The sequence below is a fragment of the Dermatophagoides pteronyssinus genome, unplaced genomic scaffold, assembly GCF_027571235.1.
Source record: "Dermatophagoides pteronyssinus isolate colony J.1.1.1.1 unplaced genomic scaffold, Derpt_VIB-CSIC_2022.12 sq0029, whole genome shotgun sequence".
Lineage (NCBI taxonomy): Eukaryota > Metazoa > Arthropoda > Arachnida > Sarcoptiformes > Pyroglyphidae > Dermatophagoides > Dermatophagoides pteronyssinus.
In genome coordinates, this window is record NW_027461553.1 from 33,664 (window position 1) to 44,468 (window position 10,805).

Genomic DNA, 10,805 nt, shown 5'->3' on the forward strand with positions numbered 1-10,805 from the left:
TATTCGCTTTCATTTTGCTCACTCAACACACTTTACCTCTCGCATTTTTTCGGTGTGTTCCATTATAATTGAAGAATTTATTCATAAACACTAGTACATTATTTTTTTTGCGCGGCTCAATTATATTCCGAAAATTCTTGTGTGGTTCGATTTAAAAACCCGATTCGAAAAAAATGAATATTGAATATGTTTCCTGTAAAATATCGGCCATTTGTTGGCTACATAATGATCAATGTTTACGACAATCATCAAACGATTCGAATGAATTATTCTGGCTATGTGGAACTTATTCATCAACAAATAAAAATTTTCTAACAATTTATTCAAAACAACAACAATCAATTAATAATGATCAACGATCAGCCGGTATTGTACAGTTGAAAAATATTCATAAATCAGTTGATGCTGATGTTATTGCTTTGGCTAATTATGATAAACGATCATCATTTTATAGCCTATCGAATGGTCAAATATCATTGATACAATATGATCGAGAATCAGGTTTTCAATCCATACATGATTGGTTTAATGAAGATATTCGTGTTCATCAATCAACAGCCATTGTTGTTAATAATTCTTCTGAATTAATTTCTTGTGGTCTTGATGGTCGTCTTATGTTTTTCGATATTCTTTCACGAATGACATCGAAAAGTCGACCATTAACAATGAATTCGCTTCATTGTATGGATAAAATATCCGATAATGAATTCATATGTGGTACAACATCTGGTCATCTTAAAATATTCGATCATCGTACTGAAAATGTTGAATTAAATCTGGCCAATGAATTGTCAATCATAACGGCAGTTAAACGAAACATTCATAATCCACATATTGTTGCCTGTGGTAATGATCTTGGATTGTTAAATATTTGGGATCTTCGTAACACTGGCCATCGTCCAATGCAACCTGTTTCAGTTCATGCAGCCGAAATCAATTGCCTTAAATATATTGCGAATGAACGAAATACAATTATGACAAGTGGTTTAGATGGTCAACTAATCAAATGGAATATTTCGAATGATTTTGAAATCGATACTGTCGAAGCGATTGTCGATAAAAATAATACCTATCCAATCAATTGTTTTGATATAAATGAAAATCAAATTGTTTTTGCCGATGATAATGAAGTTTTGTATTTAACAACATTTTAATAACATTTTTTTTTCAAAATAAGTAATAAAATTTATTTTTTAATAATAATAATTAAAATTATAAAACAAATGAATTTAATTCAATAATGAACACCTAAATCAATATGATCATCATACATTGGTGGACCATGTAATATATATTTTGATTTTAATATCTGTATATTTAAATTATTCGGTATACAAGTTAATTGTTTATGATTGATTGGCATTAATGAACGAAATATATGAATATTTAGTTTACGTTCAGAATGTTGTTGAAAAAATTTAATACAATCAAATATAAATCGTTCATTAAGACCGAATGCTGAATTTGAAGGACCACCATTGTTGGTATCATTAAAATCGATGATAATCGTATGAAGATTTGAACATTGTTGAATAATTTTCATTGCAGTATCCGTATCGATTTGAATTTTATCTAATTTTAAAAATTTTAACAATTTTAAATTACTTATTAATCTTAATGATTGATTTGTTAATGTACAAATAGATATTAATTTTAAACTTTCAATATTTTCACACATTGTTAAACAATGGGCAAATATTTCATCACTTATTTTTGATGTTAATGATGTTAGATGTAATTTTTTTAATCGTACAAATGGAACACAGAAAAATGATTGAAAAAATGAATCTGAAACAAGCGGTTCATTTCCACGGCCAAACATTTCGAAAATGACAAGTTTTTCCAAATTTTCAAATATTTCATTTGTTGAATCTTTTACAATATGTTTGGTTGAGAATTTTATCTCTTTTAAATGTTTAAGATATTTCGAAAAAGTATTATCATATTCTTCACCAATATAATTGTATTTTAAATTTAATACTTCAAGTTGACAGCCTTTTTTCGATAAACTTTCAATACATTCATAAAGATTATGAATATCTAAGGAACAAAATGTAAGTATTAAAACTTTCATCGTTACCGGTAAACGATCCATATATTTTCCACTTATCAATGAATTTTTCGATAGATTTAGATATTCTAATTGAGGTAGATAGAATGTAATTTGTCGAACAATTTCATCATCAATACCCATATTGATTAATTCTAATTTTGTAAGATATTTTAATGAACGAAAAAATGATGTTGTTGACAATGTACATTCGGCTATTGTAAGCGAACGTAATTGTTTGATGTGAATAAGAAAATTTGTTTGAAACCAATCACCAATCATAAAATTGAATACTTTTAATATTTGTAGATTTTCATGATACGGTGCTAATGGTATTAATTTGATAAAATTTTTAACATAATAACATTCATGTATATCTTCACGTTTAAAATATTTATTTGTTGAATATGAAACTAAACATATGATTAATTCTTTACGATTTTTTAATAAATTCTTATTGATCAATTCATACCAATATCGACAAACTCTTCGCATTGGAAATATATCACGTAATGAAAAATAATGAAATATTTCCATTAACATATCTTCAACAAGAATATCATTGATATTTTTACGGCCAGAATAATCATTAAAATCTTCCGGTTTTATCAGTCTTAAAGCCATGATGATAATTTTTCAACAAAAAAAAAAGATTTAAAAAAAAAATTAAAACAACTGATCAAAATTGAAAAATAAAAAAAATTATATAATCAACATTCGATACGTACATTATGAATTGAGAATAACCCTCCCCCCTGAATAAAATTAATTCGATTCTTGATCCATCACGAATTTTGATATTTTTGAAACAAAATGTTAATCATCATATAAAATGGATCAAGTAAAAAGTATGAAGAAAAAAGCCGATCTAGAATTAGCATCCGGTGATTATCCACAAGCATTACAAACATATACAAATGCATTGAAAAGAATGATAAAAATTTATGAAATTGATGAAAATAATGGAATACGTATCGATACGATTGATGGTGATTCTCTTATGGAGGCTAAAATCTTTTCAAAACGATCAATTGTATTATTACAAATGAAACAGTATTATTATGCATATGAAGATGCTCGTCATGTAACAGATATTTGTCCCGAATGGTTTAAAGGTTATCTACGACGAGCTAATGTTGAATCGGATTGTGGTTTATATGAAGCATCACTTAAAAATTATCAATTAGCATTACGTTATCTTAGTTCAGAACCTAATGAATCAAAACGTAATCATTATGATCGTCAGATTAATGAAAAAATTAACTATCAATTATTTTTAATGCAACGTGAACGTATTTATGATTATCAGCTAATCTGGCTTGGCACAGCAATCGGTATGGTTTTCGGAATGTCTATTGTATTTGTTGATTTTGTTAAAAATCGTACCGATTCTTTTATAAATAATCCAATGTTAAAATTATTATTGATTGGTTTATGTTCAATCATTTTCTATTATCTTACAAGTTTTCAACGAAATTATAGTCATACATGGAAGAAAAAATTATTAGAACGACCAACTGGACATGGTGATAATAATAATAATAATAATGACGATAAATCCGAATATGAAACAAGAGAAAAAATCGACTAGTCATCATCATTAAAATTAGCTAATTTGTATTTTTTATTCATCACTACCATTTATATATAACATGATGATTTAATAATCATCTATAGTTTATGTATGTACAAAATAAATAAAAATGATTGTATTCAATCAATCATTGATCAATACTGAAAGACTTTAAGTCAAAGGAGGGAATTTCATTTTGTTGATTGTAAAATTTAGTTTTGTTGTTTGTTAACGCGTTCGCTACCGGAGATTTCGAAAAACACATAGAACTACAGCAAATAAACGACGCATATATGCGTCGCTGGTAGCGAACGCGTTAACTAAAATCATATGTAAGTGGTATTGGGCTCTGTACAAAGTGAAGAAAAACAAAACAAAACAACATCGAAAAAAATATGTCATTTCAAACTAAATTCCAGTTTAGTCATTCTGTTTGATTCCTACTATTTCGGAATCATTTGTAGCCACCGATGTTAATGTATCTTCATAATGTGAATCACATTCAAGATTATTAAAATAATTTGAATCAGTTGAATTACGTGGAACAATTAGACCGGCATTCATTTTTTCGATACCTTCTCGTAGCTAGAAAAATAAATAAATCATAAAAAATTTTATAATTATTCAATTTTTATAAAATAAAAATAAAAATAAAATAAAACATTTCTAACATACATCTTTTAGTGCAACAACACCAACTAATCGACCAATCGATGTTACATATGCATGATTTAGGCCAAGCATTGAAAAAAGTGAATGAACTTTATAAATAGTTGTACGTTCAACTAATTGAAATGGTGATGGATCAATAATACATTGATTAAAATCTACAATCATATTTAATTGTTCTTCTTCCCAGGCAAGTTGTTCCTCTGGTGACATATCGATAACTCTTTCACGAGGCTATAAAATTAAAAATGATTAATTTATGACCATATACTTATTTATTCATTCATTCAACAAACCAATTGTACACGACGATGTAATGTTGCTGGTGGTGTTGAATTTTGTTTGGATGCTTTTTCCGGATTTGCATCCTGTAATTTTAGACTTTTTAGAAAAATATTTTCAAATGCTTGACGTAAACGTGAATCCTGCATTCCTCCAATTGTATTGTTCGGTGAATAGGTAAACGAAACTGTTTGTTTCAATATAGATTTTGGCATCTTTGTCGCCGGTTTTGGTGATGGATTTTTAAGACTTTCACTTGATTGTTGTACGGGTATTACTTCGAATCGAGACATTTTTCTCATTGTTTCCTTAGGTGATGAATTCAATGATGTTGATGCAGTTGTTGTTGCCGTAGTTGTTGCTGTTGATGTTAATCGATCTGGAATGCTTATACTTGATATAGCATCCTGAATTGAATAACGACGTCTTACTTCTTGTAAACGACGTTCACGACTTAATCGTTGTTGAGCTAATCGTAATAATTCTTCACGTTGAATTGAACCTAAAAGTATCATATTAATACCATTATCAACTAATGGAAATTGTTGTAAACTTCGATGACTATCCAATACTTTTTTTATATCACGATATGTACAATTACGCCAGATAAATGTAACATCACGAATCATAAAATCTTCGACAAATACATTATGTGCTAATGATGAAGTACTAAGAATTGGCGGTAAAAATGGTAAACGTTTGATTTGAATAATTGAATCATAGATAGATAAATCTAATGTTTGACCGATAGCATTTGCTATTAATACGGCAACTAATACTGGTATCATATGTGTCATTTGTCCGGTTAATTCGAATACTATGACCGATGTACTGATCGTATGTGTTACGGCACCGGTAAATGCTGCCGCACCTTTTATAATAAAAAAATTAACAAAACGATAGAAAATTAAACTAAAATAGATGATATTAAAATAACTTACCAACAACAGCATAACCACCAGGTACAATCGGTGTTGTAAAACCTTCGAATGGAATACCATATGGAAATGCTAATGCCATAATTTCACCAACTAATCTACCGAAAGCGGCACCAATTTTAAATACTGGAATAAAAGTACCACTTGGTACCGGTACGGTCGATGCCAATAATGACATCCATACAGTCATAAGAATATAAATAATAAGATTCATATAAATGGATGTATGATCAGTTGACCAATGTTTAACCATTTTTAATCTTGTTGAATCATTTGATTCAAGACCCCATGTTATATTACTAAAAAGATCTTCTAATGTATCATGAGTTGATAGCTAAAAAATATTTTTCATTTAATTAATCTGGAATTCAGTTTTTTTTCAAAACTTACTGTTGATGCTAAGTATTGGCCCATAAATGGTGGAAATGATATGGTTGTCAATAAGAATGTAACAATACCGGGATAGATAAATCGGCTACGAAAATCAGGTAAGGCAAAAAAGGGAATTAAATTCTGGGCAAAATTGAAAACCATTTTATTCGAACATACTTTTTCTGTAGAAATGAATTCATTTTCTTTTGACTACGTATAAATTGAACAATTTTACGATGAAATTTTACATAACCAGCACCACCAAATCCACATATAACACCGATAAATGCAAAAATAAATAATTCTTGTGGATCGAATGGAAAATCTGAACGAAAACTTGTTTTAAACAATGCTGTAATTGCCGCTTCTTTTTTAAACCAAACACCATATAAACGCCAAACAGTTGCACTACAACAGGCGGCAAAAAATCCACGCCAATAATTGCGAACAGCGAAAAAAACTGTCGTTACTTCTACCGAAAATAATACACCACCGATCGGTGCATAAAATGTTGCCGCAACACCTATAAATCAAATTAATGGATTTTTAAAAAAAATTTTAAAAATAAATATTTGCATGTCATTATTGTCATCATTAATTTCATTTCCATAACAATTGGATAATAAATTTAAAATGAATTATAGAAAAAAAAACTTACCAACAGCACATGCAGCAGCTAACATTTCACCTGTTCTTGATTCATTATCATAGATACCCTGAAATGATGCAATCAATTTCGAAAGTAATGTTGCAACAATTGATGCTACATGTACAAAACTAATACAACTTTAGTCTTGAAAAATAGGTCTTAATAGATTAATGTAATTCAATACGTACGGTCCTTCTTTTCCCAATGGTAATCCACTGCCAAGTGTACAGGTAAGGCCAACAATTTTAGCAATCAATGTACGAAATGTTAGATATTCATATAATATAACGCCTTAATTGATTGATTGATTAATTAGACTAATTACGGAAAATAACTATAAATCTTACATACCACGTAAAATTGTTTTCATTTCAGGTATACCGGAACCAACAGCTTGTGGTGAAACTAAATGAGCAAAACCGGCAGCAAATAATACTAAAAAAACTGGAATAGCTGTCCAACCAATATAACGAAATAAAAGATTTTGATTGAGCAATTCATCATAAAGCCATATTCTTGATATTTGGCATTGACTAATAAAAAAATCCATTATAAAACTAATAGTGGCCATTATAATGCCAAGCATAGCTAAAAATAGCCAATCTTCACCAATCTTGGCAAACGTATATTTCCATATTATTCTACAGCATGCTAATTGAAGAATTTAAATTTTAAAAAAAAAGATTTTAATTAATTTTGTCTTTAAATGAAAATTTTCATACAAAAATTAGGTTTTCTTAGGGAAAAAAATTACATCAAATAGGTCAATACAAAGCAAAAAAAGTAAAAAATGGAACCAATTTTTTTACATGTTAAAAACAAAAAAAATGATTGCCTAGAAAACTCTCTTGACCCAAAAATGATAGAGAAAATAAATGATTGTCATGGCATAATTACAAACGATAGATTGGGAAAAAGAAACGGGAACAAACAAACAATTTTTTTGTAACAAAGCAAAAAAAACAAAGAAAAGCGGAAAAAAAGACAACAAAGAATATGAAATGTTTTTGAAAATTAATGAATCAAACGTGTTGAAACATTGATTAATTTCATTGAATTAATAACAACAACAACAAAAAAAAACATTCCGGACTTAATGAGAATGGATGATAATGCAATATTGAAACAAAAAAACAAAACAAAAAACAAACCGAATATAATGGCTATTGTTGACAATTGATATTGAACAAGATGACAAGATTTTTTCATCATCATCATCATTATTATCATTTTGTTATGAACATTGAAATTCGTACATTGAACATCAAGAACATATTCTTGACGACGACTGTGATGATGAAGATGAAGTCCAAGATCATAATGTTCATGATGATGATGATGATGGTGATAATGAAAAAAAAAAATAAATTTCTGAATTGATTAAACAGGTGTGGATGTTGTAATCATTATTACCTGTATTATCATTATCATCATCATCATCCTAATTCATGATCATGTTCTTGACCTTGAATGAATGGATGGTCGAAATAAGAAAAAAATTCTTGGCTTCATTTTTTTTTTTTTTTTTTGTTCAAGTTGTCAAGAACTGAGTTGCCTGCTGATGAAAAAATTTTGTTTATTTTTTCAAATTAAAATTTAACTTTTTTGTGTTTGTTTCCTCAAACCAAAAAAATCCAGTTCATTTAAAGAGAAAAAGTTCAAAGAGAAAAATTTAGTCCAAGAAAAAATGGACAAATATCTATGGAATGTCACATTCTTAGCCTGGCACATCTCTCATTTTTTTTCTTGTCAAAATTTCTCAAGAAGAGAAGAAAAGAGAAAAAATCCAGAACAATATTGATCGCATAAGGAAAGGGTGAAATAAAAAACAGAAACAAACCAGTTAATTTTCGTTGATATTTTTCTGGAAGAATAAATTTTCGTTCACGTTTTTGTAATTTTCCATCAATCAATTTTTGTGCATGTGTTCGTGCAAATCTACCCAAATCTTCTTTATATTGGCCATACATCTATAATTTTTCAACAAAACAAAAACCATGTGCAACAAGTGATCAATCAAAAAAAAAAATCAACTTACCAAAGTTTGCTGAAAATCCAGCGCAGCTTGTTTAGATGATGATGGTGATTTTGATGACATTTTTTTTCTTCTTTCTTCTTTTTATCGCATCAAATGATAAAATTAACAACAACAAAAATTGATAAAATTCTGAAGAAATTTCGTTTTTGCAAACAAACAAACAAAGAGAGATTCTAGAAATTTTTTTAAAAAACCTAAATTTTTCGCCAAAAAAGTGATAACATTCTGCAACAATTATTTACATTTTTTTTTCAAAATTCTTTATTTCAAATTGTTTCAATGATGATGATGATGATCATATGTGAAAAAAATTCTTGTTGTTGTTGTTGTTGTTATTGTTGATCTATCTATGCTTGATTCGTTTGTAAAATACTAAAGTACACAAAGAGAGATAGATTGATAGATAGGGAGTGGATAGAGAAACAAAAGACATCACCATGAATTGTGAAGAAATTGTGAATGCGCTGAACGAATATAAAATAATTAATGAAATGATGTCTTTTGCTGATGTTATATCCTGTATGCGTGTGTTTTCTTTTAAATACTTTTGCCAAAAAAAAATCAAATCAAATCAAAGGGATTGTATTATAATGATATGTTTGTTGACAGAAATTGAAAGATGATGATGATAAAAATGTTCAAATGATGATGTTTTACAAATGAATGACAATGAAAACTTTGAAAATACTTTAAAAAGAAAAGAAATTAAATTAAAAAAAAATACTGTAATATTTTATCTATTCGATTTTAAACACAGGTAATTATTTCTATTAAAAAAAAATTTTTTTACCTATCAAAAATACTGCATCTATCTGATGATTGAAATTATTTTGTCATGTTACCAATGTGTGTGTGTGTCATAATGAACAAGATATGTATGTGTATGTGTATATCACAACAGCAACTCAACAACAAGAAAATTGTTTTGATTTAACAACGTTGTTGTTTTGGGATTTGCAAGATGGAAAAACAAAAAATCATTGACATTCTGTGTGTTATTTTGATATTTCGTATGTGTATTACATTTGAACTAAATACAAAATTGATGGCTATTTTCATTCATCTGGATATGAAAAGAATCGCGATTATTGTTGTTATTGTCGTGGTCTATTTTGATTGATGGATGATGATGATGATGATGATCAACAGGTTGTTGAATATTCTGAATTTTAATCTGATTAGCGGGTGGGTATGTTGAAGGTGGATGAATGAACGAATGGATGAACGAGAGAGACAAAAAAAAAGAATGACAATCAGAAAAAAAATTGACAGAGTGAGAGAGGAAAAGAAAGATTTTTAAAAAAAAATGAAATGGGAAGTCTATAGACACAAATGTGTTTGTTGTTTGTATAATTGTTGAATGACGATTTGAATCTAAAGGGGAAATATTTTTTTTTTAATGCAATAAAGGATTGTGGATAGAGAAAAAGAGAATGAAAATAGAAGGAAGGGAAATTATGACAATAGAGAGAGAAAGAAAGAAAAGAAACAGACATTTGGAATTACCAATATTTCATCATTAAATAATGAAAATTATCGATTTAAAATGAAAAATTTAAAAAAGAAAAGTTTTTTTGCCAATTTGAATTTACAAATTTCAATTAAAAATGCACGATGTTCAATCATCGTTGACGTTTGTTTGATGCTGTTGTTATGGTGGTAGCCGTCGATCAATTTCGGCGTTTTTTTGTTTGTTAGTTGCTTATTTTCACTGTATTCACTCAAAAAAAAAAAAAAAAAACAGACAAAACAAACAACGACGACGACGAATATTTGGGGAGGAAAAACGTCGACAACGATGATGATGATGATGACGAAAATCTTACTCAATACATTTTCCAATCTTGTTCTTGTTGTTTCTCTTCTTATATTTTCAACTGTTTTTGTCTGATTTTTAAGTGTAAGCGTGTAATAATTTTTGACCATCGAATGACAGTTTCTGATGATGATGATGATGATGATAAATTAGGGTTTGTAGCAGGACAGCAAAACAGCAAACCAAAAACTTATATCATTTAAAAAAAACAATGATTATGCGGAAACAAAATAGTGTTTTGTGATATATTTTTCAATGAATCATCATCAGATGAATAGATCTGGATTGAATTTGAAAATATGGTCGATGACTATGATGATATCTGATTGATCAGTGATCGAACCATAAATGAATCCAAAATCCAAAATAAATACCACCATCATGTTGTTTTGGTGTTTTGGACATGTCAAACAAACAA

The 10,805-nt window shown here is 28.4% G+C and overlaps 4 protein-coding genes and 1 long non-coding RNA gene across 8 annotated transcripts; 2 read left to right on the forward strand and 3 right to left on the reverse strand.

Annotated features, from left to right (window-relative positions):
• The first annotated feature begins 66 nt into the window (after positions 1-66).
• Nup43 (nucleoporin 43) lies at positions 67-1,241 on the forward strand. The gene has a single exon (XM_027345414.2). The coding sequence runs from the start codon at positions 174-176 to the stop codon at positions 1,152-1,154; it is 981 nt and encodes a 326-aa protein (XP_027201215.2). The 5' UTR covers positions 67-173; the 3' UTR covers positions 1,155-1,241.
• Positions 1,202-2,913, reverse strand: LOC113795214 (uncharacterized). Of its 2 annotated transcripts, XM_075823442.1 has the most exons (2): positions 2,779-2,913; positions 1,202-2,663 (listed from the first exon to the last, which is right to left on the reverse strand). In XM_075823442.1, exon 2 carries the CDS (start codon positions 2,591-2,593, stop codon positions 1,235-1,237), a length of 1,359 nt encoding a protein of 452 aa, XP_075679557.1. In that variant the 5' UTR covers positions 2,594-2,663; positions 2,779-2,913; the 3' UTR covers positions 1,202-1,234. The 2 variants fall into 2 exon arrangements, with proteins under 2 accessions (XP_075679557.1, XP_027201207.2); XM_027345406.2 differs by lacking the exon at positions 2,779-2,913 and having other exon boundaries at positions 1,202-2,767.
• On the forward strand, positions 2,883-3,782 carry LOC113795215 (uncharacterized). Its single transcript, XM_075823443.1, has one exon. It carries the CDS (start codon positions 2,883-2,885, stop codon positions 3,639-3,641), a length of 759 nt encoding a protein of 252 aa, XP_075679558.1. The 3' UTR covers positions 3,642-3,782.
• On the reverse strand, positions 3,651-9,191 carry LOC113795200 (chloride channel protein 2-like). Of its 2 annotated transcripts, XM_027345392.2 has the most exons (11): positions 8,572-9,191; positions 8,374-8,503; positions 6,885-7,184; positions 6,722-6,824; positions 6,543-6,661; positions 6,062-6,407; positions 5,903-5,987; positions 5,516-5,846; positions 4,589-5,445; positions 4,299-4,526; positions 3,651-4,208 (listed from the first exon to the last, which is right to left on the reverse strand). In XM_027345392.2, exons 1-11 carry the CDS (start codon positions 8,629-8,631, stop codon positions 4,044-4,046), a joined length of 2,724 nt encoding a protein of 907 aa, XP_027201193.2. In that variant the 5' UTR covers positions 8,632-9,191; the 3' UTR covers positions 3,651-4,043. The 2 variants fall into 2 exon arrangements, with proteins under 2 accessions (XP_027201193.2, XP_075679556.1); XM_075823441.1 differs by lacking the exons at positions 8,374-8,503; positions 8,572-9,191 and adding an exon at positions 7,685-7,813.
• A 403-nt stretch (positions 9,192-9,594) lies between these two features.
• LOC142645920 (uncharacterized) lies at positions 9,595-10,591 on the reverse strand. Of its 2 annotated transcripts, none has more exons than XR_012846945.1 (2): positions 10,150-10,591; positions 9,595-9,745 (listed from the first exon to the last, which is right to left on the reverse strand). It is a non-coding gene; the product is annotated as an uncharacterized LOC142645920 (long non-coding RNA). The 2 variants fall into 2 exon arrangements; XR_012846946.1 differs by having other exon boundaries at positions 10,078-10,158.
• Between the last annotated feature and the right edge of the window lie 214 nt (positions 10,592-10,805).

Coding starts and splice junctions, on each gene's coding strand:
- LOC113795214 (XM_027345406.2), bottom strand. CDS start 2,674: ATGGCTTTAAGACTGATAAAACCGGAAGATTTTAATGATTATTCTGGC.
- LOC113795200 (XM_027345392.2), bottom strand. CDS start 8,631: ATGTCATCAAAATCACCATCATCATCTAAACAAGCTGCGCTGGATTTT. Junction 8,504..8,571: donor TGGATTTTCAGCAAACTTTG/GTAAGTTGATTT, acceptor GAAAAATTATAG/ATGTATGGCCAATATAAAGA. Junction 6,662..6,721: donor CCATTGGGAAAAGAAGGACC/GTACGTATTGAA, acceptor AAGTTGTATTAG/TTTTGTACATGTAGCATCAA.
- Nup43 (XM_027345414.2), top strand. CDS start 174: ATGAATATTGAATATGTTTCCTGTAAAATATCGGCCATTTGTTGGCTA.
- LOC113795215 (XM_075823443.1), top strand. CDS start 2,883: ATGGATCAAGTAAAAAGTATGAAGAAAAAAGCCGATCTAGAATTAGCA.